The 25,047-nt window shown below is 36.6% G+C and overlaps 1 protein-coding gene across 2 annotated transcripts in view; it reads left to right on the top strand.

The window, feature by feature from the left end:
• Window positions 1-24,539, top strand: part of TIPRL (TOR signaling pathway regulator) — a 35,850-nt gene extending 11,311 nt beyond the window's left edge. Inside the window, exons 4-7 of one of the 2 annotated variants that reach the window (XM_022560094.2) lie at window positions 2,860-2,991; window positions 18,783-18,878; window positions 21,254-21,316; window positions 22,240-24,539. In XM_022560094.2, coding sequence (XP_022415802.1) covers window positions 2,860-2,991; window positions 18,783-18,878; window positions 21,254-21,316; window positions 22,240-22,383 — 435 coding nt within the window. In that variant the 3' untranslated portion in view covers window positions 22,384-24,539. The remainder of the gene's footprint in view (window positions 1-2,859; window positions 2,992-18,782; window positions 18,879-21,253; window positions 21,317-22,239) is intronic. The other variant, XM_089911505.1, reaches the window with a different exon arrangement.
• The last annotated feature ends 508 nt before the right edge of the window (window positions 24,540-25,047 follow it).

Genomic DNA, 25,047 nt, shown 5'->3' with positions numbered 1-25,047 from the left:
AAGCTTTCTAAAGATTGTGGAATAACTTAGAAAAGTCCATAAAACATGAAGGTAGAGTTTAATGAATTGTAAAATGCAACCACCCAGGAAAAGAAATAGAACATTGTGAGCACCCCCAAGCAGGACCCTTCCCGATCATAGTTCTTTTAAAAAAAATATTTCCTAGTATCTTTTGAAATTTTCAACCTTAGCTTTTATTTCCTTGAAACTAGTGTGCATTGTTGTTTTACAGTTTGGGCCTCATATTTTCAACATCTAGAGTCCCCAGTGTCTTTTATTGTCTTGTTATTTCTATTGGTTCCGATTTATGGGGTCTAGACTCCTAATATGCTTTCTTATTTTTCTTTGAATCCTGTTTTTCCTCCACAGAGGATTTTTGTTTATTTCTGGTGGGCAGCTGACGGCATTCATAGTCAAGGGCATAGGTTTGCAAACGGTTTCTGTAAAGGATCAGATAGTAAGTATTGCAGGCTTTGAGGACCAGAGTTTATGTTGCAGTTACTCAGCTGTGCTGCTGTAGTCGAAAGCAGACATAGACAATATGCAAACGAATGGGTATAGCTGTTTCTCGGTAAAATTTTATTTATGGACATGGAAATTTGAATTTCATATAATTTTTATGTGACATGAAATATTCTTAAGAAAAAATTTCCCCCAGTCATTTCAAAAATGTAAAAAGGATTCTCAGCTTGCAGTTCATACAAAAATAGGTGGCAGCCCACATTGGCCTGGAAGTCTTAGTTTGCTAACCTCTGGTATGGGGCCAGAGTTTGAGGTTTACTGGGCATGTAATATAAGAAGCTCTGCAGCCAGCATAGCACTTTGAGATGTTATCCCAAAATTGGGAGCAGGGCAAGGAATTCTCCAAGGCCTCTGCCCTTAGTGAATACTGAGCAATTATGGCGCCAGCAGAGCTCAGCCTCTCCTCTGTCCAGTCATTGCTGATGCCTCAAGGCCAAAACTGGAAAACTGTAGGCTCAGTTTCACTTTTCTGGGCTCCAGTCCTCTTCCACATATCAGTCCAGTCATTCTTTAGTGCTTTGACCGTATAATGCTTTTAAGAAGTTTTTGTTTTTTCATCCAGCTTTTTAAATTGTCTTCAGCCAGAGGGTTTGTCCAGGTTACTTATTTTGACAATACCAGAAGCCAAAAATGTTCCATATGTCTTAAGTGTAGCTGTTTTACCTTTTCTTTTCAGATGCTTGAGTTCAGGGAGGAGATAAGTGGAGTTGAGGAAGAGAAAAGGCAGAGAAATACAAAGTTTTAAACATATTTGTCCTTATGAATGAAGAAGATAGTATATAAATATATTGAATTTCCCTAATCCATGTGTTATCTAATTATTTTTTGTCTTTCTCTTTCAAACATTTTATAAGAACAAGTAACTGGCAAAACTGATGGATTCATGTTCACCAATCACTTACTGAAGGCATATATGAAATATTAGTGAAGTAGCCATTTACTAATGAGAAAATTCATGTAATGATTAATTTTTTGGAAGTCAGATGTATCTATAAGGAGGATTTTCAAATGTGTTCCTTTGAACTAAAACTAATTAAAAAGTAAGGAATTTAGAAGTTGTGTTTATTTAATAGTAACTAAAGTTTTATGCTCTTAGGGAATCCTAGAGGCACCAACGTTGGTCTTAAATAGATCACAAATATGCAAGTGATGCAAGGGACTGATTATATATGCTGCCCTATCCCTATCCCTCACGTTCCTTCCCCACTCCGAATTTCACCTTCACGTGTGGTCTCATGTTGGAATAAAATTGCAGAGGGCTAAAATGTTATCTGTAGGTAAACATGGAAGAACTATGGACATTTTTTTCACCTCTTGGGAATCATATACAAACTGCTAGTTTCTTTCATAGCAACCTTTTCCCCCTCTGCATCACTTAATACTCCCTAAGATCATTTTCCCACAAAATCTATGTACTCTCTTGGACATCCGTATCATATTTTTCTAATTCTTGTCCAGTTTTCTGAAACTACTCTTCATTTCTTAATTCTATGCATGAGTCAAACAAATGACCTAGTCATAGCTACTAAGTAAAGTAAAATAATAGCTACCATTTACTGAATTCTTACGGTTTGACAAGCATTGTTGTGTTTATTTATGATACAACTATGTCAAAGAATTGAAAAGCTGAACATTTTGTAGTGAAATTGAATGTAGTAAAGAATGGTATCACAAATCATACTTTCGTGTTACTATTAGGAGACACTTGGATTTAGTGAGCTACTGACGTGACCTGCCTTGAGATTGTTGGTGCTTTTGTTGGGTTATGTATGTTTGTGTCTGGGGGCTACAAAATAATACTTTGAAAAAATAGCTGGTATCCTCTACAGCCCTTTGGAATGCTACGAGTTTCCCTTAGAATTTCTCTGAAAGTTCTTATTTACCTCAGAATTTAAAACACCTTTGTTTGTAGATTTGGGGATCTAAAATATATACCATCATTCTAATGGGAAAAAAATTTTTTAAGTTCCAAATAAATGTCGTAAAAGTAGACTTTTATGGCACAAAACTGCTTTGAACTTCTATGATAGTAGTAGTTCATCACATTGACTAATTTTCAGATGGTTAATTTTCTCATAGTCACAATAGAGCACTTGATTTTAATGTGTTCTGTTTAATGATTTTCGTATGAAAGACGATGAATTTTGACTCTGTGTTGTGAAGCTATAATATCAGACATCTTAGGTTTTTCAGGGACAAGGCATATATCTCGTTTTTCGTGTCTACTGATAACACCCAAATTTAGAACCGGGTGCTCTGGCTATGCAGAAAATACTGGTAGGAAAGCTGTCTAAATTTTTTTTTTTTATGTGCCCCTTCTTATATTTTTTCTTTTAGGTTGTACCTACAACAGATCATATAGATACAGAGAAATTGAAAGCCAGGGAACAGATTAAGTTTTTTGAAGAAGTTCTCCTGTTTGAGGATGAACTTCACGATCATGGAGTTTCAAGCCTGAGTGTGAAAATTGTGAGTATTGTGAATGTGTTTAAAATTAACTTCTTCCATTTTTACCATTGGTCAGAAATACAAGACTAACTTGAAATCATACCTTCTTAACGTGATGTCATGCAAAGTTTCACTTGGGTCTAGAATACATCTTGTTAATATCCATCATAAAATTCACGAAATCTTACATATTTTATATATTCTGTATATTTTGTATATTGTTAAGACTTTAGCAAATCACTGTTTTGTAGACCTGTCTGGCTACTTTGCTGTTTATTATTTAATTTAAATGAAAACTGTGACTCAATTTTCACATTTCTGAATTAAAAATGATAATTGAAAGGATCTGCAGACAGCACAGTGGGTGTCATTTTATTTTATGTTTTTATTTTTTAAATTATTTTATTTTATTTTTTTATCTTTGGCTGCATTGGGTCTTTGTTGCTGAACGCAGGCTTTCTGTAGTTGCGTTGAGCAGGGGCTACTCTTCGTTGCGGTGCATGGGCTTCTCATTGCGGTGGCTTCTCTTGTTGCGGAGAACGGGCTCTAGGCGTGCGGGCTTCAGTAGTTGTGGTGCACAGGCTTAGTTGCTCCGTGGCAGGTGGGATCTTGTTGGACCAGGGCTCGAACCCGTGTCCCCTGCATTGGCAGATGCATTTCCTAACCACTGCGCCACCAGGGAAGCCCCTGGATGTCATTTTAAAAAGTCACCCATGTGTCAGAATTTCAGTGCCCTGTTAAAATACACTTTAGTCTCCAGCATGGAAGTGGAAAACAGAAATGACAAGTGTTAATTCCCTCTTTTTTTTTTGTATTCTTTTCTACCAGTGGAGGACAGACTACTTCCATTAACAGTGTTATTGGTGGAACATGCTAAAAAAGAATAATAAATAGACCCCCTATTTGTTTACTATTAGGTTATAATTGGGTTTCTAACACTTTCCAGAGAAACTTCAACTGAAACTTTTTATTAAATGCCTTATCCTTAAGATCCAGCTAAAATGTCACCTCCTCTATAAGGCCTTCCACAGCTCCCCTAGGCAGAGTCAAATATCCCTTTACCATACTCCTATATGGTACTTTTTTTTTTTTTTTTTTTTGCGGTAGATGGGCCTCTCACTGTTATGGCCTCTCTCGTTGTGGAGCACAGGCTCCGGATGCGCAGGCTCAGCGGCCATGGCTCACGGGCCCAGCCGCTCCGCGGCATGTGGGATCTTCCCCGATCAGGGCACAAACCTGTGTCCCCTGCATCGGCAGGCGGACTCTCAACCACTGCACCACCAGGGAAGCCCTTTTTACTTTTTTTTTTAACCCCTCTATTATAGAACTTATCATAACGACTGCCAAAGACAAGGACCCCAGCATCAAACATTGTTCTTGGAGCATGATTATGGATACTGTGATTTAAATAATAATAAAGAATGAAAACAATAAGTCAAAAGCAGCAATAAGTGTGTTTTAAGCTGAGTTTTTCTGTAGAATCATAGGATTTTGGAATTGTAATGAATTTTTAGAGAATCATTTAGTCTAGCCTCTATAGATGAGGCCCAAAAAGTTAGTTTATCTAAGGTTGTGACACTAATTAGTGACAAAGTTTTCTTTGTACCATCTAACATATATCATTATTCTAGCATTAGATGATTGTTCCTTGTTCACCTATAGCTTTCCCCCAGTTTATCTCTTGTCGTTTAGATTTGTTCATTCTCCAGCTCATCCAGTCATGTACCTTTCCACTTGTCTACCTACCTACGGAATTGACTATGTTGAATGTTCATTATGAGTTTGCATATCTGGATGTGCATTTGTATCCGAGTGGGTAGATAGTCTACAGTGTATACAAGTGGGTAGGTATGTAGGGAGCACTTGTTTTTTGCAGCTGAAGGAGTTGGAGAGGGTATGGGCATAAATGTATTATGTGTGTATCAGAGTAAATAGTAAGTCTCAAGCTGAAGCATAACATCATCTTAAAATGCTTTCTCCTTACCTAGTGTAACTCTTAAAAAGTTATGTGATAGGGTTCCATTTTAAGAATGCCTGGAAGGATTTCATTAGAATAGTGAACTTCCTTTCTGGGTTGGTTTCTTTCTCAGAATGTAACAGATATTGCTGTAAATAAAATAAATGCCATAATTTCTGGCTTAGAGGCAATAGGGTATGGACAAATGAAGTTCTTTCCTATAGAAGCAAAGATTAGGCTGGTAAATACGGATGTAGGTGAGAAACCAGGAATGTGGTGCCTGGGAATCGAAGGGAGTAGGACTTCTCAAGGTTGGCATGGAGGTCAGTTTGCTGAAAAGAGATCTTAATAAGCTTAGAATGGGATGGTGTCTGCTAGACTAAAACATTTGTTTATTGGTTTTAGCAATTAGGATATTGTTCTTCACTGTGGCAAGATCAAGGTAAGTTACATACTTAGGGGGTGAATAAAAGATGCGGAGGTGGAGACAAAGTGTAGATAAAGACCAAACTTTCCTAAAGCTTACTGATATAGGAGGGGAAATAGATATAGCTAAGAGAGAACATGAGGTTGACAGAGGAATGTGTGTGTTTGTGTTTTTAAATACGGGGAAGACTTTAGCATGTTTAGGTACAGGAAGGACTCACTTGTAGACTTGTAGAGAAAGGGGTGAAAATGGCTGGAGTGAGGTTTCTGAGGATGAGTGTGGGAGGAAGAGGAAGGCTTTGAGCCTTTGCTGTATGTGAGACTGATTGGAAAAACTCCAGTCTTCTCCTGTGTTTCTCCTTTACTCTCACACTACTATCCCACTCACAACACTTCTGACACCAGATGTGTGAGTTTTTTCCCAGCACCAAGCAATTCTGTGACACCAGTTGGATGTCCTACAATTTAATCCAGTTCTGACATTATCTACGTGGAAATAACGTCAGGTCCCACTCAGTCCCATGAGACTGCCCTCCCTCCTTCAGATGCCAATAGCAGGTAGTAGGTCCCAGGTTACCCACAATCTCTATTGAACTTGGCTACAAATTGGAGATTCCCATGACATTCTCCTTTTGGATTTGATTATTTGCTAGAACAGATCATAGAACTCAGGGAAACACTTATGTTTACCAGTTTATTAAAGAAAATATTAAAGCAGGGGTTCCCATCCGGGCTGCATGGCAGGAGGTGAGGGGCCAGTGAGTGAGAGAAGCTTCATCTGTATTTACAGCCACTCCCCACTGCTCACATTACCACCTGAGCTCCGCCTCCTGTCAGATCAGCGATGGCATTAGATTCTCATAGGAGCGCGAACCCTACTGTGAACTGCGCACGCGAGGGATCTAGGTTGCACGCTCCTTATGAGAATCTAATGCCTGATGATCTGAGGTGGAGCTGAGGCAGTGATGCTAGCGCTGGGGAGTGACTGCAAATACAGATTATTATTAGCAGAGAGGTCTGACTGCCCAGGGACCATAATAATCAATTGCTTGCAGGCTCATATCAAAACCCTATCAGTGAGTGGCAAGTGAGAACAAGCTCAGGGCTCCCACTGATTCTGCATTATGGTGAGTTGTATAATTATTTCATCATATATTACAATGTAATGATAATAGAAATAAAGTGCATTATAAATGTAATGCACTTGAATCATCCCAAAACCATCCCTCCCTGCACCGGTCCGTGGAAAAATTGTCTTCGACGAAACTGGTCCCTGGTGCCAAAAGGTTGGGGACGGCTGTGTTAAAGAATACGGTTGAAGAGATACATAGGGTGAAGTCTGGGAAGGTCCTAAGCCTAGGAGCATCTGTCCCTGTGGAGTAGAGGTGCATTGTCCTTCCAGTATGTGGGTGTGTTCACCAGCCTGGAAGCTCTTTGAATTGCACGCCATTGGGATTTTATGGAGGCTTCTTCACATAGGCATGATCAATTAGTAATTCCATTTCTAGCCCCTCTCCCTTCTCTGGAGAGTGGAGGTGGGCCTGGAAATTCCAAGCTTATAATCATGGCTTGGCCTTTCTGGGTACCAGCTCCCATCCAGGAGCCCACCCAGAGTCACCTCATTGGAACAAAAGCTGCTTGCTTCTAGTGCTCTTATCGGTTAGGGATTTATAAGGGTTTCAGAAGTCCTATTTCAGAAACCAGGGGTAGAGACCAGTGTATGATTCTCTATTATCTCACAGATACCATGCTAGATAATTATCTATATTATCTGATTTAATCCTCCTGAAAATTCTATGCAGTGAATACTTATTCTTATTTTCAGAAATATTAAGTAACTTGCCCTACATCAGTCATACAATGGATACGTTTGTCTCTCTGCCTTTGTTCATAATCTTCTAGGATCTAGATCATCAGTAGAATGACTAGCCTTAAGAGAGAGAGATGCTTCTTCCATAGTGATAGGAGGAAGGGAGAACAGGATGCAGTTAAGTCAGCCTCTATGCCAGTGATTCCTAAACCTGGAGTTTTATCAGAATTCCTAGGCACATTAGAGATTTAGTTGTTTTTTTAACACTATAGGACAAAGAATACATACATTGCTTTTATTTGGTGTTTTAACCTTGGCCGGAGGATGGCTAAAAAGTTATTAGAACTGCAAAGTAGTTGATTACGAATGTTTGTTTTTCCAGTTTCCATAATAACTATAAAACACTTAGAAAAGAAATGCTGTTGAAATGTGGAAGATGCTTAAATAAACAAAATAACGTACTTTAGATTCTTGATATTTTTGGATTGAGCCTTTTAGAGTCTCTTAATTTATTTAACTGTTTCAGGTTTTAAAGTGTGTTTTCCACCTTCAAATTTCAACCCAGACAACTTTTATTAAAAAATGATCATAATTTCTTTGTGGTACAGTTCCCTAGTGAGAAAGAGTGGATTTAGAGCTCTGTGCACCATGAGGCCTGGGATATTTTGGATTTACTTCATTGAGTTTATTATGAATTTTGATAACTTTGTGTGAGTGGCATTACCTATACCTAATTAGGAGATATTTGTTTCAGAAATTAATTTTCTTTTGTGTTTCTAAATTAGTTTCTCTCAGCAATGTTTGTTTTTAGGTTAGGATTTTGTGTCTTAACCTACTTCCTTGTTAGGGCTTACAGCTTGTAGGGCTGTGCTCTAACAGAGATTTAAAGAGAAGCTCTTTTTGTGCTAATGTTAGTTTTTAACTTTCAAAGAAAATTAATTTCCTATCTACCAAATACTGGCAGCACTGTGATGTTCTGTAATGGCTTTAACAGCTAGTGGTTAATTCCATGCTGAGTGGAGTCAAGAGTGAACATTGTCTGCCTTCTGCTCCCATGTTTTATTTAGAGTCCAAGTATACTGGGCAGTGACATATCTTTCATCTCTGTATACAGAGAATTCTACAGTGCTTGTACACAGGTAGCTTTTATTGGATGCGTAGTCCCATAGAATTGTCATATTTTACAGACACAGGGCCCAAGAGATTGTTTCTATACATCCCTTATCTTTGTAGGTGAAAGAGAAGACTTTGGGTGGTTCAGAAACTTGCTCTAAGTTGGTGGTTCTCAACCTTATTGGACCCATTGCTCCATTTTTTTTTTTTAACCAAATACTTTAAGCACCCTCTACCTTTTAATATCCTGAAAGAAATTCATAGATAATATAAGCCACCTTCTTTCTAATAAATCAACATAATGTTCTAATTATAAGATAAAAGGGAAATTTAAAAATTGATTTAGAGTAAAATGATAGGAATTTCAATATGTAAATGCATAGTATGACTGTATAAGTAGTCAGATACTTATATTTGCATACTAAATCACTGTGAATGTGACAGCTACAAGTGTAGGCTGACAGATATGCCAGGTATCAGTCAGTGACTCAGATAACACAATCGGGACTGTCATCAGTGATGTAATTTTTAAAAGTGGTGAACAACTCTTAGTGAAGTGTCAAATAAAACAAAGTATAATCTTCCCTTGATTTACAAGGTAATTGCCTTCCTGGAAATTGAGTGAATTTTATATTTATATGTAAAATGGAATTAGGTTCAAACGTCAGATAATTATAAATCAGGTTTTTTTTCACCCACATAAATGCCAGGTGAGGTATTTGACAGTTTTGTGGGATGCAGAATTGGACTTTATTGTAAAGGATCGTCCTGGGTACAGAACATCTGATGTCTCTGGTCTTTAACTGCTGATTGTTAGTATTGGCTGCTCATCTTTGTGACAACGAAAAACACCCTCAAATTTCCAAACGTCTCCTTGGAGAGAACTACTGCCTTAAAATATACAGCTGAATTGTAGAATTGGGACTAGAACTTGGTCCCTTATTCTTAGTCTCCCCATTGTGCCATGCTGAAACGATACTTCAACTTGCTTCACATGTTATGCCCAGTATGACTGTTAATAATTAATTTTGAAATCTGAAGAAATGTTGCAAATAAGTCTTTCCAATAATTACAAACAGCACTCTGTCAGTGCTAATGATGTGCTTCTCAATTTGTTGTGATACTAAGTTATCATAAGTCAGGTTCTTCCTCTAGCTCTTCATTACCGTAAGTCTTGCTTTTAAGTCTGTTGTTGTTAACCTGCAGAATACAGTTTGACTCAGAGCCTTTTCTCCATCAAAGAGCTTCTAGCCTCTATTTCATTCAGCCAATAGTTAATGAGCACCTGCTGTGTGCTAGCAACTTTTTTAGGCAATAGGGACACAGTGATGAACAAAGCAGGTATTCCCACTGTTGTGGAGCCTACAGCCAAGTGGAGGAGAGAGGCCTTAAGCAAGTAAACACATAAATGAATATGGTTACAGGTATGTTCATTCATTTGTAATGGAGAACTATGAGAGAGAATAACAAGAAATCTCTGTGATTATGAAACAGTAGGAAAGGCCTCCTCGTAGAAGTGACATTTATTCTGAGATCTGAAGGACAAGTAAGCGTTAGCCAGGAGAACAGCTCCAGGTCAGGGAACAGGGTATTGAAAGGTCCTAGGGTAGGAGAGGTTGGCCTGTGGCTGGTGACTCTCCGGGCAGTAAAGCTACTTTGGTTACTAGGTTATCCTTGTTATTTCTTCTTTCTTCATTAACATTGCCCTGTGCTTATCTGGAATTACAGGCAGTTCCCTGAATGTATCTTACTATTTCATGCCCCAGTACTTTTTTTCTTTTTTTGGTACGTGCTATTTCCTCTTTCTAGAATTCTTCTTCCCACCCCAGATTTTCTTTTCATGGTCAGCTCAAAGATTGCCTTCTCTGATTTTCTTCAGCAGGCTTAGCTACTTATTTCTTTGAGTGCTTATTGAACCTTGTGTGTACCTCTGTCATAGCAGCTACCACATCATTTTGTCTGTCTGACTGTTTCCCTCTTTGATAAACTTCTTGAGAATTGAGATTGTATTTCATTTGTTTAAATCCAAGACCTACTATAATAAGAACTTGACACTTAGTAGACAATAGTATTTATTTAGTAAATGGTCAAATGTATTCTTTTTTTTTTTACTAATCCTTCATTATAAAACTTTCAAATATGTTCAAAAGTAGACACAATTCTCTTTTATTTAAAAAAATTTTATTGAAGTATAGTTGATGTACAATATTATATAAGTTACAGGTATACAATATAGTGATTCACAATTTTTAAAGGTTATACTCCATTTATAGTTATTATAAAATATTGGCTATATTCCCCATGTTGTACAGTATATCCTTGTAGCTTACTTTATACCTAATAGTTTGTACCTCTTAATACTCTACCCCTGTGTTCCCCCCACCATCCCTTCTCCCCACTGGTAACCACTGGTTTGTTCTCTATATCTGTGAGTCAGCTTCCTTTTTGTTACATTCTCTAGTTTGTTGTATTTTTTAAATTCCACATGTAAGTGATATCATATGGCAGTTGTCTTCTTCTGTCTGATTTATTTCACCGTACCATAATGGTATGGAGTGCATACCATAATGCACTCCAAGTCCATCCTTGTTGCTGCAAATGGCAAAATTTCATTCTTTTTTATGGCTGAGTAGTACTCCATTGTATATATATTACCATATCTTCTTTATGCAATCATCTGTTGATGGAAACTTCGGTTGCTTCCATATCTTGGCAATTGTAAACAATGCTGCTATGAACATTGGAGTGCATGTATTTTTTCTTTTTCTTTTTTTTTTAAAGATTTTTTTGACGTGGACTATATTTAAAGTCTTTATTGACTTTGTTACAATATTGCTTCTGTTTTGTGTTTTGTTTTTTTGGTCGCGAGGCATGTGGGATCTTAGCTCCCCGACCAGGGATCGAACCTGCACTGCCTGCATTGGAAGGCGAAGTCTTAACCACTGGACCACCAGGGAAGTCCCTGGAGTGCATGTATTTTTTCAAATTAGTGTTTTTGGTTTTTTTTGGTATAAACCCAGGAGTGGAATTGCTGGGTCATATGGTAGTTCTATTTTTAGTTTTTTGAGAAACCTCCATACAGTTTTCCACAGTGGCTACACCAATTTACATTCCCAGCAACAGTGTATGAGGGCTCCCTTTTCTCCTCATTCTTGGCAACATTTGTTATTTGTGTTCTTTTTGATGATAGTCATTCTGACAGGTGTGAGGTGGTATCTCACGGTGGTTTTGATTTGCATTTCCCTGATGATTAGACAGAATTCAGTAATGAATTAATATGTACTTGTCACACACCAATTTATGTCAGTCTTTAAAAAAATTTAATTTTTTTATTGATGTAATAATGATTTATAACATTATATAAGCTTTATGTGGACAGCATTGTATTTCTGCTTCTGCATACTTTACAACATGCTTATCACCAAAAATTTATTTTTCATTTGTCACCATACAGTTGATTCCCCTTTACCCATTTTGCCCTCCCCCCAACCCCTTCCCCTCTGGTAACCACTACTCTTTTATCTGTATCTATGTGTTTGTTTTTGTTTGTTTGTTTTATTCTGTTTTTGTTTGTTTATTTTTTATATTACACATATGAGTGAAATCATGCTGTATTTGTCTTTCTCCATCTGACTTATTTTATGTAGCATAATACCCTCAGTGTGCATCATGTTATTGAAGATGGCAAGCTTTCATCTATTTTTATGGCTGAGTAGTATTCCATTCTCTATATATACCACATCTTCTTTATCCATTCATCTGTTAATGGGCATTTAAGTTGTTTCCATATCTTGGCTATTGTAAATAATGCTACAGTGAACACAAGGGTGCAGATATCTTTTCAGAGTAGTGTTTTCATATTCTTTAGATGATACCCAGACGTGGGATAGCTGGTTAATATGGTAGTTCTATTCTTAATTTTTTGAGGAATCTCCATACTGTCTTGCATAGTTACTGCACCAATTTAAATTCCCATCAATAGTGCACGAGTGTTCCCTTTTCTCCATATCCTTGCCAACAGTTATTATCTTTTTTATAATACCTATTCTGACAGGTGTGAGGTGATTTCTCATTGTATTGTGGTTTTGATTTGCTTTTCCGTAATAATTAGTGATGTTGAACATCTTTTTATGTGCCTATTGGCCATCTGTATGTTTTCTTGGAAAAATGTCTGTTCATCTCCTCTGCCCATCTTTTAACTGGGTTGTCTGGTTTTTTGGTTGTTGTTGAGTTTTACGAGGTCTTTATATACTTTGAATATTATACCCTTTATCAGATATATTATTTACAAATATCTTCTTCCATTCGATGTCTTTGTTTTATTTATGGTTTCCTTTGCTGTGCAGAAGCTTTTTAGTTTGATGTAATCCCATTTGTTTATTTTTACTTTTGTTTCCCTTGCCTGAGGAGACATATCTAGAAAGATATTACTAAGACCAATGTCAAAGAGCATACTGCGTATGTTTTCTTCTAGGAATTTAATGGTTTCAGGTTTTACATTCAAGTCTTTAATCCATTTTGAGTTAATTTTTGTGATGGTGTGAGATAGTACTGTAGTTTCTTTTCTTTTTTTTTTTTTTTTTGTATGGGACTGTCCAGTTTTCCCAGAACCATTTATTGGCAAGACTGTCCTTTCTCCATTGTTTATTTTTTGCTCCTTAGTCATATATTGTCCATATATGTGTAGGTTTATTTCTGGGCTCTCAGTTCTGTTCCACTGATTCATATATCCGTTTTTCTGCCAATACCATGCTGTTTTGATTATTATAGCTTTGAAATATAGTTTGAAAAGAGGCAGTATGATACCTCCAGCTTTGTTCTTTTTTCTCAGGATTGCTTTGGCTATTCAGGGTCTTTTGTGGATCCATATAAATTTTAGAATTTTTTGTTCTATTTCTATGAAAAATGACCTTGGGCTTTTGATAGGGCTTGCATTGAATCTGTAGATTGCTTTATGTAATAAGGACATTTTTTTTTTTTGCGGTACGTGGGCCTCTCACTGTTGTGGCCTCTCCCGTTGTGGAGCACAGGCTCCGGACACGCAGGCTCAGCGGCCATGGCTCACGGGCCTAGCCGCTCTGCGGCATGTGGGATCTTCCCGGACCGGGGCCTGAACCCATGTCCCCTGCATCGGCAGGCGGACTCTCAACCACTGAGCCACCAGGGAAGCCCTGTAATAAGGAAATTTTGACAAGTTGTATTTTGTTCTTTTTGTTGTGATTGCAAATGGGATTGTTTTCTTAATTTCTCTGCCAGCTCATTAGTAGTACATAGAAATGCAACAGATTTTTGTATATTGAACACAGCAACTTTGCTGTGTTCATTTATTATTTCTAATAGTTTTTGTGTGTGTGTGTGTGTGTGTGTGTGTGTATGTAGTCTTTAGAGTTTTCTGTATATAAAATCATGTCAACTGCAGATAGTGACAGTTTTACTTTTTGTCTTTCCAATTTGGATGCCTTTTATTTATTTTTCTTGCCTAATTGCTCTGGCTAGGACTTCCAGTACTATGTTGAATAAGAATGGTGAGAGTGGGTATCCTTGTTTTTTCCTGATCTTAGAGGGATAGCTTTCAATTTTTCACCATTGAATATGATGTTAACTGTGGGTTTGTCATATATGGCTTTTCTTATGTTGAGGTACGTCCCTTTGCTATCCATTTTTTTTAACCATAAATGGGTGTTGAATCTTGTCAAATACTTTTTCTGCATCTATTGAGATGATCATATGGTTTTTTCCTTCATTCTGTTAATATGGTGTATCACATTGATTGGTTTGCATATATTGAACCATCCTTGCATCCCTGGAATAAATCCCACTTGATCATGGTGTATGATCCTTTTGTTGTATTGTTGATTTCATTTTGCTAATATTTTGATGAGGATCTTTTCATTTATGTTTATCAGAGTTATTGGCCTGTAATTTTCTTTCTTTGTAGTGTCTTTGTCTGGTTTTGGTATCAGCATGGTGTTGGCCTTGAAAAATGAGTTAGGAAGTGTTCCCTTCTTTTCAATTTTTTGGAATAGTTTGAGAAGGATAGATATTAAATCTTCTTTGAATTTTTTTTTTTTTTTGCGGTACGCAGGCCTCTCCCTGTTGTGGCCTCTCCTGTTGTGGGGCACAGGCTCCGGACGCGCAGGCTCAGTGGCCGTGGCTCATGGGCCTAGCCGCTCTGCGGCATGCGGGATCTTCCTGGACCGGGGCACGAACCTGTGTCCCCTGCATTGGCAGGCGGATTCTCAACCACTGCGCCCCAGGGAAGCCCCTTCTTTGAATATTTGATAGAATTTAGCTGTGAAGTTGTCTGGTCCTGGACTTTTTGTTTTTTGGGAGCTTTTTGATTACTGTTTCCATCTCTGTACTAGTGATTGGTCTATTCACATTTTCTGTTTCTTCATGATTCAGTCTTGGAAGTTTGTATGATTCTAAAAATTTGTCTATTTCTTTTAGGTGTCCTATTTGTTAGTGTATAGCTGTTCATAATATTCTTTTATAATCCTTTGTATTTTTGTGGTATCCATTGTTATTTCTCCTCTTTCGTTCCTGATTTGATTCATCAGGGCCTTCTCTTTCTTTTTCTTAGTGAGTCTAGCTAACGGTTTGTCAATTTTGTTTGTCTTTTCAAAGAACCAGCTCCTAGTTTCATTGATCTTTTCTATTATCTTTTTCGTTTTTATTTCATTTATTTCTGCTCTGCTCTTTATTACTTCCTTCCGTCTACAGCCATACCACCCTGAATGTGCCCAATCTTGTCTCTATTACTTCCTTGCTTCTACTAACTCTGGGCTTTATTTGTTTTTGTTTTTCTAGCTCCTTTAGGTGTAAGGTTAGATTGCTGAGATTTTTCTTGTTTCTTGAGGTAGGTCTGTATTGCTATAAATTTCCCTCTTAGTACTATTTTGCTGTATCCTGTAGATCTTGGTATGTTGTATTTTCATTTTTATTTGTCTTCAGGTAATTTTTGATTTCTCCTTTGATTTCTTCATTGATCTAATAGTAATATTTCAGTAGTATGTTGTTCAGTCTATACATATTTGTGATTTTTCCAGTTTTATTCTTGTAGTTGATTTGTAGTTTCATTCTATTGTGGTTGGAAAACATGCTTGATTTGTCTTCTTAAATTTATTGAGACTTGTTTTGTGTCCCAACATATGTTCTATCCTTGAGAAAATTCCATGTGTACTTGAGAAGAATGTGTATTCTGCTGCATTTGGATGGAGTGTTGTGTACAATTCTATCAAATCCATCTAGTCTAATGTTTTATTTAAGGCCGCTAATAGTAGGGGTGTTAAAGTCCCCTACTATTATTAGTGTTGCTGTCAATTTCTCCCTTTAGGTCTGTTAATTGTTTCATATATTTTGGTACTTATATGTTAGGTACATACATGTTAATCACTGTTATATCTTCTTGATGAATTGCCCACTTTATGGTTAGATACTGTCCATTTTTGTCTCCTGTTGACCTTTTTGGCTTGAAGTCTATTTTGTCTGATATGAGCATGGATACCTCTGCTTTCTTTTGGCTCTGTTTGCATCGACTATCTTCCATTCCTTTACTTTTAGCCTGTATATCTCTTTAGAGCTAAGTGGTGTCTCCTGGAGGCAGCATATAGTTGGGTCTTGTTTTTTAACCCATCTAGCCACTCTCTGTCTTTCAATTGGTGAATTCAATCCATTTACATTTAGTGTGATTATTGATAGATGAGGATTTAGTCCTGCCACTTTATCTTTTGTGTTCTGGTTGCTCTATATTTCTATTGTTTTTCCCTGTGTTTCTGTTTGCCATTTTGTGTTGGTGATTCTCTATTAAACCTTTCTCAAATTCCTCTTCTTTTTGTTCTGTATCTCTGCTCTATGTTTATGTTTTGTGGTTACCCTGAGGTTTTTATTAAACCTCTCCTGGAGAAAATAGTCCTTTTCCTGCCGATAGCATCTCACCTTCTTTTACCTGTATAAATTCTGTCCTTTTCCTCTTCCCTTTTTATGTTTTTGTTGTCTCAAATTATCCTTTTTCATGTTGTGAGTTTGTTACCAAACTGAGATAGCGATAGTTATTTTTCTGCTTTCTTTAAAACCTATTCTGATAAACAGTTGCAATTCTCTGGTTCTGTCTATTTATCACCTTGCTCAAAGTTTTGTGTATTTTTGCTCTTTTGTTTCTAGTAAAAGAGCTCCTTTTAACATCTCTTATAAGGCAGGTTCATCTAGTGTTGATGAACTTCCTCATCGTTTGTTTGTCTGGGAAAGTATTTCTCCTTTATATCTGAATGACAACTTTGCTGGATAGAGTATTCTTGGGTGACAATTTTTGTCTTTCAATATTTTGAGAATGTCATTCCACTCCCTATTGGCATGTAGGGTTTCTGCTGAGAGATCTGCTGATAGCCTAATGGGAGATCCTTTGTAGTTACTATCCTTTTTTCAATGGCTGTCTTTAAAATTCTGTCTTTGTCATTGACTTTCAACAGTTTTAATATTATGTCTTGGAGAAGGTCTTTTGCATTGAGGTGGTTAGGTGTTCTCTGAGCTTCATGGACTTGTATGTCCAGTTACTTCTCCAGGTTTGGGAAGTTCTCTGCTGTTCTTTCTTTAAATAATCTCTCTGCTCCCTTCTCCGTCTCTTCTTCTTTTAAGATACCCATTATCCAGTTCCTAAAAGAATCACAGAGCTCTTGTAGAATTTTCTCATTTTTAAAATATCTTATTTCTCTTTCCTTTTCTACTTGTATCATCTCTAGATTTCTACCATTGAGCTCACTAATACTCTCTTCCATATGCTGTGCTCTATTTCCAGTGTCTTCTAATGCATTCTTCATGTTGTTTATTGAGTTCTTCAGCTCCAGAATTTCTGTTTGGTCTTTTAGAGTTTCAGTCTTCTTGGTAAAGTATTCCTTCTGCTCATTAATTTTATTTCTGAGCTCATTAAACTGCCTTTCTGAGTTTTCTTGTATCTCGTTCAGTTTCTTCATGATAGCTACTTTGAATTCTCTGTCAGTTAGATTGAAATATTCTGTGACTTTTAAGTTTGGTTTCTGGAGATTTGTCATTCTTTTTGTCGTATAGTATTACTGTGGTTCTTCATGGTGCTTAATGAAATGTTCCTCTGCTTGTGCATTTGAAGTTAAATGACAGGTTAGAAGTGAGAGTGCTTTCTTTTGTTTTTTGGTAGGTGGTGCTGTAACACAAGTTTTTGGTTTCTCTTATCTGTGCTACCTCTGGTTATTTTTGAGAATTGGCACTTTCCAGCCCCCACTGTCTTTGTAAGAGGTGTGGCTCCATGCCTTCTTTGTCACTTCTTGTGCCTCTGGGGTAGTTGCTGCTTTGCTTCTGCCTGAGCTGCTATGTCATGAGGATGGTAGGCTCTTCCCTTGTGTCTGGGATCCCCTGAGACACAGGCTCTGCTGCGGGAAGAGGAGGATAATTGGAGGGGAGCAGGGTTGTGCAGGCTCCTCCACCATGTTGAGTGTCATAAGAGTTCTGCTACTGTGGATGGGGGGCCAGGGCTGTGGGAGGGACAGGGTCCCAGGCCCCACTTCCACTGCTTCCCAGTTACCTGTGGCCACGGGCGCTCCCACAGTTGGGAGACCAAAGTCATGTGTGCTGGTTCTCCTGCTGCTACTGGGTTTTCTGAAGCTGTGGGCTCATCCATCTCGGTCATAGGGCTGGGATTGCAGGCACCGACTTCACTGTTCCCTTGGTTCCGCCTCCTCCATGTGTTCCAGCCCACCCACCTTTAGATATACAGATGTGTGGAATTCTCCAGTGTCCTGTTGAGTTGGGCAGAGGTATACCTTTGTTGAGTTGTGGATGTTTTGCGGGCTGTAGATTGAAGGGGAGAGACAGAGGTAGCCATGTTTCTGACAGCACTCCCATGAGGGATATTCTTTTGAAAGACCTGAAGACCCCACACCTCATCCATCCCCTCCCTCCCTGCCACCAGGACCCACTCTCCACTAACTCTGACTTTCTTCAGTGGTAATACTTGGAAAATAGAAATACATGGATGTGACACAGATCAAAGATGTTAAGAATGTGTTATAGTGATCTCATAAACCAGACTTTGGCAGTATGAAATAGTACTTAATTGGTTGCACTGAATTAGAGCATACCATTAAAGCCCTCTTGTCTTTATGTAAAGTTAATAAAAGATGAGTAGCAGCAAAGAACTAGGTTGTTCTTTCGTTTTGATATTACTGGTATTGACATTTACTATAAGTACAATTATTTTTTTCACATTATTTAGGTGAGTTTTAAATCTTTTTAACCTCATTATCTTTTGACCTAGAAAAAATATTTTTCTATTGTAGGAAACTGAAACCAGTATGTTACGTAGTATGAACAAGGTTTTGAGCCTTGGTTGGCGCTAGGGCAAAGAACCTCTAGTTCAGAGAGTTTTATATAGGGCTAATTCAGCCTTCCTCCGATGCCTTAAAAATGTTTTTTCTTTCAGCAAAGTAATACAATATTTAATTTTCATAAAATACTTTTTACGTTTTTCTTTTCCAGAGAGTAATGCCTTCTAGCTTTTTCTTGCTGTTGCGGTTTTTCTTGAGAATTGATGGGGTGCTTATTAGGATGAATGACACAAGACTTTACCATGAGGTATCTATTCTCATTTAATGAAAGTACTAATTGACATTGAGCTTGTTCATGTTTTTATGTTGTCAGTCTGACAGTTTGAAATTCAGTAGTGCTTTATATTATGTGGCTATTTGTCTAACCTTTAAGATTGGGTGTGTCATATTCACTGTTGACTGCACAGTTATCGAAACATTAAATCTTCTTTTCCAAAAGTTCTACGAGTTGAACATGTTTTCCAAAAGACACTCCCTGGTAAAGGGGAGGCTGATGCTTTTTAAAAACCTCTTAAACTTAATCTCTTTAAGAAAACTGTCCCTTAACTCTTACTTTTTTTGTAGTATGTGTTGTTTATGTAATATCCTGATATTAGAAATACCAATCTCATGGCCTCCAGAAATTTGTATTATACAATTATTTTGATAGTTGTTTTAATATTTGAAAGCTCTGTGCTCCATTTCAAGGAACTGTTAACATACGAAGTTTTTAAAAAAATAAGTGAAGAAAGTAGGGGGGAGACTTAAATTGAGTCATGAAAATTCTTCTTGTAGCTTTATAGCAGCCTATCCTTTTTGAATGAATTTTTAACGTCATATTTGTGATCACATAGAATGACGAATGAAAGAAGAAACCAGCAGTATCAGTCAGGGTAATCGTAGTAATAGTTAACTCTCCTAACAACCCTATGAAATAGATGCTATTATTATCTCTGTTTTACAGCTGAGGCAACTAAGGCAAAGAGAGATTAAGTAACTTGCCCAAGTTATACAGTTAATAGGTGGCAGAACTGGAATTTAAGCCCAGTAAGATGCGATTGGATTGGTATTTTCCTAAATCCTGCACTTTCTTTTTCTTTTGAAACAACATGGTCACTGTGATGGATCTTTTTCTTTTTAAAAGTGATAGTAAAGTACTAAAAATAAGCTATACTTTACTCCCTCAGAAAAAATGAAATCTAAATTTTTAGAAATGCTTATACTTTAACTCAACAATATTGATTTTTTTTTTCAGAATTTATCCTCAAAAGATTCTTACATACAGTAACCCACAAATATTAATCAGGCAGCTGTATAGAGTTGTATATATAAAATATTCATGGCAATGCTATTGTTTATAATAGCTAAAAGGAAAGAAGGAAGGCGCTATAATGCCCATTGAATGAGCATTGATTAAATGGCCATTTATATCCTGTTGGCCTACAACAAATAGACTGCCAGATATTTCTCCAGCAAAGTTGGAATTATTCGGGATCAGCAGAAAATTGCAATTCAGGTCTGTAACCATGGTGAGCCATGTGCAAGTCCCCACATGGCAAGGGAAGGAGAATGCTTTTATAAAGAGGAAAAGGAAAATGGGAGTGCTACAGTAAACAGAGAATCCATGACTTTCCATTGGTTGAGTCCTTGCCAGGAAATAAGAGGAGTCTTTCTTTTTTCTGTTGGGCTCTGCTATGGTTGCTGGGTATGAGAGCTCCCCATTCTAGTCTCCCAAATCTATTTAATTGAGGTTTCTGTTTATTAATTTTTTACAGTCCATATAGTAGAAAAATATGCAACCATTAAAATTAATGGCAGAAAGTTGTTTAACTGATTTGGAAAGATGCGCATATTAATGTTGACTTTTAAGATGCAAGTATGAATCTATATAAGATTTTATGTAGAGATTTATAAATGTTAAGGTTAGTGTTATCTGTAGAGATTGTGATTGCTGATTTATACTCTATACGTTTATAGTATTTGATTTTTTTTAACAATGAGCATTAACCTGTTTTGTTGATATAAAAGATTGAAACTTTAAGGGAGCATAATCTTGTGATTTTTCTTTTATTAAATAATGTTTTACCAAAAAAACAAATTGTAATAAATTGCTTTCTAAAACCTCACTTTAAAAAGTCTTAAATGGGAAAATTGAAGTACCAAAAAAGTGGCTGTAAATAAACAATTTGATAAGAATTTATTAGAAATGGGAAAGAATAAAACTTGTTTAAACTTTTTTGGGGAGGAACATAAAAGTAGCCACAGTTATGTAGGTAGATGGTAATATAGCTTAAGGAAAAGATGTAGTTCCAAACTTGAAGTAATATTAAAATCTCTTGCATATCTCATTTACAAACATACACATTTTCTTTCAAAGTAAAACCTTTGCTTGTGTTTTTCTTACATGATAATTATTAAATCTGTTTACATATGTGTATCAGATATTAATGTGATTTATAGAGATTGGAATTAATAATTCAGAATTCTTGAATTAGTTATCTCACTGTAGAATTAGATGTTCTTATCAGACTTAATGGTACTTTCACAACCTGTTCTAAAATGTGGGCAGTTCTGTTTAATAGAAAGGATTTTGTTAATCAATATAAATAAATTTATTGCAATTTTTTTGATTTTTAAACATAGGCTGACAAGACCTACATGTTACGAGAATATACATCACGAGAGAGCAAAATTGCTAATTTAATGGTACAGTATTTAAATATCAGTTTTTAGAAGTTAAATTTTAATGTTTTATTTTAAGTATGGTATTCCCCCCATGCCCCACCCATCCACCAAATCTACATCCCTAAATCCATTCATTTACCTAATAGGGCTCTATAGGAGAAATCCTATTGGAGCATATTTTTTCTGGAACTTATCTCAATTACAGTTAGAGTTGTTAGGTACCTTAACCATCATCCAATCCGATTTCCACATTTTATTTTGGAAAAACTGAGACCCAGAGGTGTGACTCCAAGTCGCACAGCTAGTTGGTGGTGGAGCTGCAATAGGATGTTCTTTCCATGACTTACTTTTGGGGGCATAATCTCCCCTGCTTTTTTTTGTTCCCCTGGGACTTGTAAAGGGTTTCTACAAGTCTATAGCATTTGATAATGGGTTGTTTAAAAATTGATACCTTCCTGCTAACTTGATATTTTTTATTCACTCTTAGTGTTTATTTCTGTCTATATATAGAATATACATAGGTTAGAAAAGTTATATAGGGTCTCTTGTAGACCACATATTGGCATCTAACTGGAGGCTAGTGCTTTCAAGGTACAAAAATAACAGGAAAAAGGGATTAGATTAAGATGTATTAAATTCTTAGAACATTTATGGGAGCATTATAAATGATATATCCCTATGATCTTTGAGGAAACCATCTAGTAACAGAGCTGAGTCAGTAACAAGAGATATCTGATATTATTAGGAACACCTGATGATGCGCTCTCTCTCTCTCTCTCTCTCTCTCTCTCTCTCTCTCTCTCTCTCTCTCTCTCTCTCTCTATATATATATATGGCATCTCATTTTAAAATTGGCATGCTTTAGGAATGCTTGAACGAAAGCATTTTCAAAACTATCAGTGCAGTAATTTAATATATGCTAATATGATTTATGTATTTCCTAGCATGTTTCACCTTCCCTCTTCACGGAACCTAATGAAATATCACAGTATTTGCCGATAAAGGAGGCAGTTTGTGAGAAGCTAATATTTCCAGAAAGAATTGATCCTAACCCTGGAGACTCAAAAGAATGTACACCTGTGGAATAGAATTTATTACAACATATACTGACCGTGGAATCCGACTGGAGACCTTGGGGCTATTTGGAGGGGGTATTTTTATTATGAGAATTAATTGCCTTGTCTATGTGCAGATTTTCTGTAGCCTTAAAGGAAAAATAAATAAATAAAAGAGTGTCGCAGGCAGTTTCCACTCAACTGCTGTTGTACTCTCTGTCTTCAAATTCATATTCCAGAAATTTATATCTTCTGGAGTTAAATTCAGATTTCTAAATTGTCACAAAGTGGGGTCTCACCAGTAGGGGGTGATGTGTGTATCTCTCAGAAGCAGTGGCCATAACCTGTATCTATCATGAAACACTATCTTCTACCACGAGGAAGTTACTTTAAATCAGTGAATCGTAACACCTTGTGACTTTCATATGATTCCTAATTGTTCACGTTGATGTAGTGGCACTTTACCTTGGGTTTTTTGGTGTTTATTCACACTTCTGGAGAGTCATGACTTGCCTCCTAGGAAATTGATCTCAAATGATCTGTACCCAGAAATTAAAAAAAAAAATTACCCTCCTAAATTTTAATTGGCTTTTGAAGTTTAAAGAAAGTTTCAGACATAGAAACAAATAAACAAGGTTTTTGGAGAACTTAAGGTGTTATGTCCATGGAAACACACAATCATGGTTTGCCACTGACAGGATGTCAGAGCTGTCTCTCCTCCATCTTTAGGTGCTTTTTCTTATGTGTGGTTCTATTTGTACTGACGTTTTTTACTTCCAGCTTCCACGCACCCTCAGAGTGAATAAATCTTTTGGATATTGAATTTGATATTGGTCCTAAAAAGTTTGAAGTGTTAATATGGATTGTTTTAAGCAAAAATTACATCAGCCTCTGAAGCAACCAGATTAATTTTCTCCTTAAAATATTTGAAGGGTAGCTGTGGAGGAGGAAGGGGCTTATTTTAAAATCTAAAAGCCATTTTTTCTTTTTTAAATTCATGTTTTTGGGAATTCCCTGGCAGTCCAATGGTTAGGACTCCACGCTTTCACTGCCAAGGGCCTGGGTTCAGTCCCTGGTCAAGGACCTAAGATCCAGCAAGCCGTGCAGCATGGCCAAAAAAAAAAAAAAGATTCATGTTTTTAACATTACAGGGGATCCAATAAAGTGTAATTAATTAGTACAAGATCTAGGTAGTACAGAAAGTTTACAAAAGTAAATTTGAAATCCATTTGGTTATTTTGATGGTGACCCTTTAAACATTTTATATTCTTTTCTGCTTTTTAAAATGGTGTCCATAAAGTAGCAAGTGGTTATAAAGCACCAAGTAAGAAATTACTTTAAATGGATTTAAAAAAATATTTTTTTTAAAGGGCAGGGGAAAAGAATTACCCCCTTTTTTTCTTGTTTGAAACAGCTCTTGTACATATTTCCACTTGATACATAAATCATTAAAGAAGAATATTTAATTGTAAGTATTAGCAAAACTCTTCAGGTATTAGCCTGAAGATAAATTTTAGTGAAACAAATACAGTTGGATATTCATCATTACTCAGACTCTGGTGTGTTGTTGTGTATATTGTTTTTTTAGCTAATTTTATGAGCTAAATTTGGTCACAAATGATTTGGGTATTTGTTTGCTCTCTGCTACATCACCTTCAAGGTATAGGAAATCAGGATTTTGTTGGCTTTGAGAAAATACATGGCATGTTCACTGTATGTTAAGTATACCGGTACTTAATGTTTTCCCTTAGGACAGAAAAGTGTATATATTGTACTCTGCTTTCTGTTTATTTGCCATGCAGATTTGAACAGAACAGACTCTTTAGTCATACAAATTATTAAAAAATGAAAAACTGTAATAATATTTATTAGTTGAATTAGAGGTTTCTGGGCAGCATCATATTACACATATATTTTTAACTTGATTCAGATGTCTTAGTCCCTGAGTCAGTCTTAAATTACTTATTTTGAGAATCCATTGTTAAAAATTGTAGAATTGACTGTTCTATAGAAGAAGGTGGGAGGTGGATAGGATGAGTGTACTTTTGAAAGCTTCATTAGTTTATTCCTGTGGAGAATGCCAAGAAAACTTATATTTGCCCATTGCTAAACAAGACATATACCATTTTATATTTATTTGTTCCAAGTGTCTTTTTGTAAGAGGAGAATAAACAATAAGTAATTACCCATCTGTGTTTTGCTATTTCATTTACTTTCGTTTTTCTTGAAGCTTAATTAAAAAATGGTTTGGTATACCTTTCTTGTTTGTGCTTTATGTTTTGAACTTGGTCAACATTATAGCCAGATTCTCCAGACAGGTTGTAAATGAAAATCTAACAGATAGTCCGGAATATAATCCTCCAGTTTAGCTACTGGGCTCTTGTTCTTCCTCTCCCTCTGTCCCCTAGTGTGGGTTGGCCAAAAAGTTCATTTGGGTTTTTCCATAACATCTTATGGAAAAACCCAAATGAAATTTTTGGCCAACCCAGTACTTCTGTGGATGTTTTAATTAGCCATTGTTTTCTCTATGATAGATTAATGCTTTCTGCTTTTGAAAATATAAATATTTGCGGTATGTATCATTCCATTTAGTTTTAAGTACTGTCCAATATGGTGCTAGGTACAGGGGTTACAGTAATGAAGAGATTATTCAGTTGGCCCTCCGTATCCTCAGTTTCTGCATCTGCGGATTCAACC

This window comes from Delphinapterus leucas, chromosome 1 (genome assembly GCF_059928025.1).
Source record: "Delphinapterus leucas isolate spDelLeu-1000000601 "Yukka" chromosome 1, BTC_Dleu_Yukka2, whole genome shotgun sequence".
NCBI classification, from domain to species: domain Eukaryota; kingdom Metazoa; phylum Chordata; class Mammalia; order Artiodactyla; family Monodontidae; genus Delphinapterus; species Delphinapterus leucas.
The sequence above is the reverse complement of the archived record's forward strand: the minus strand, read 5'-3'. Positions and strand labels throughout refer to the sequence as shown.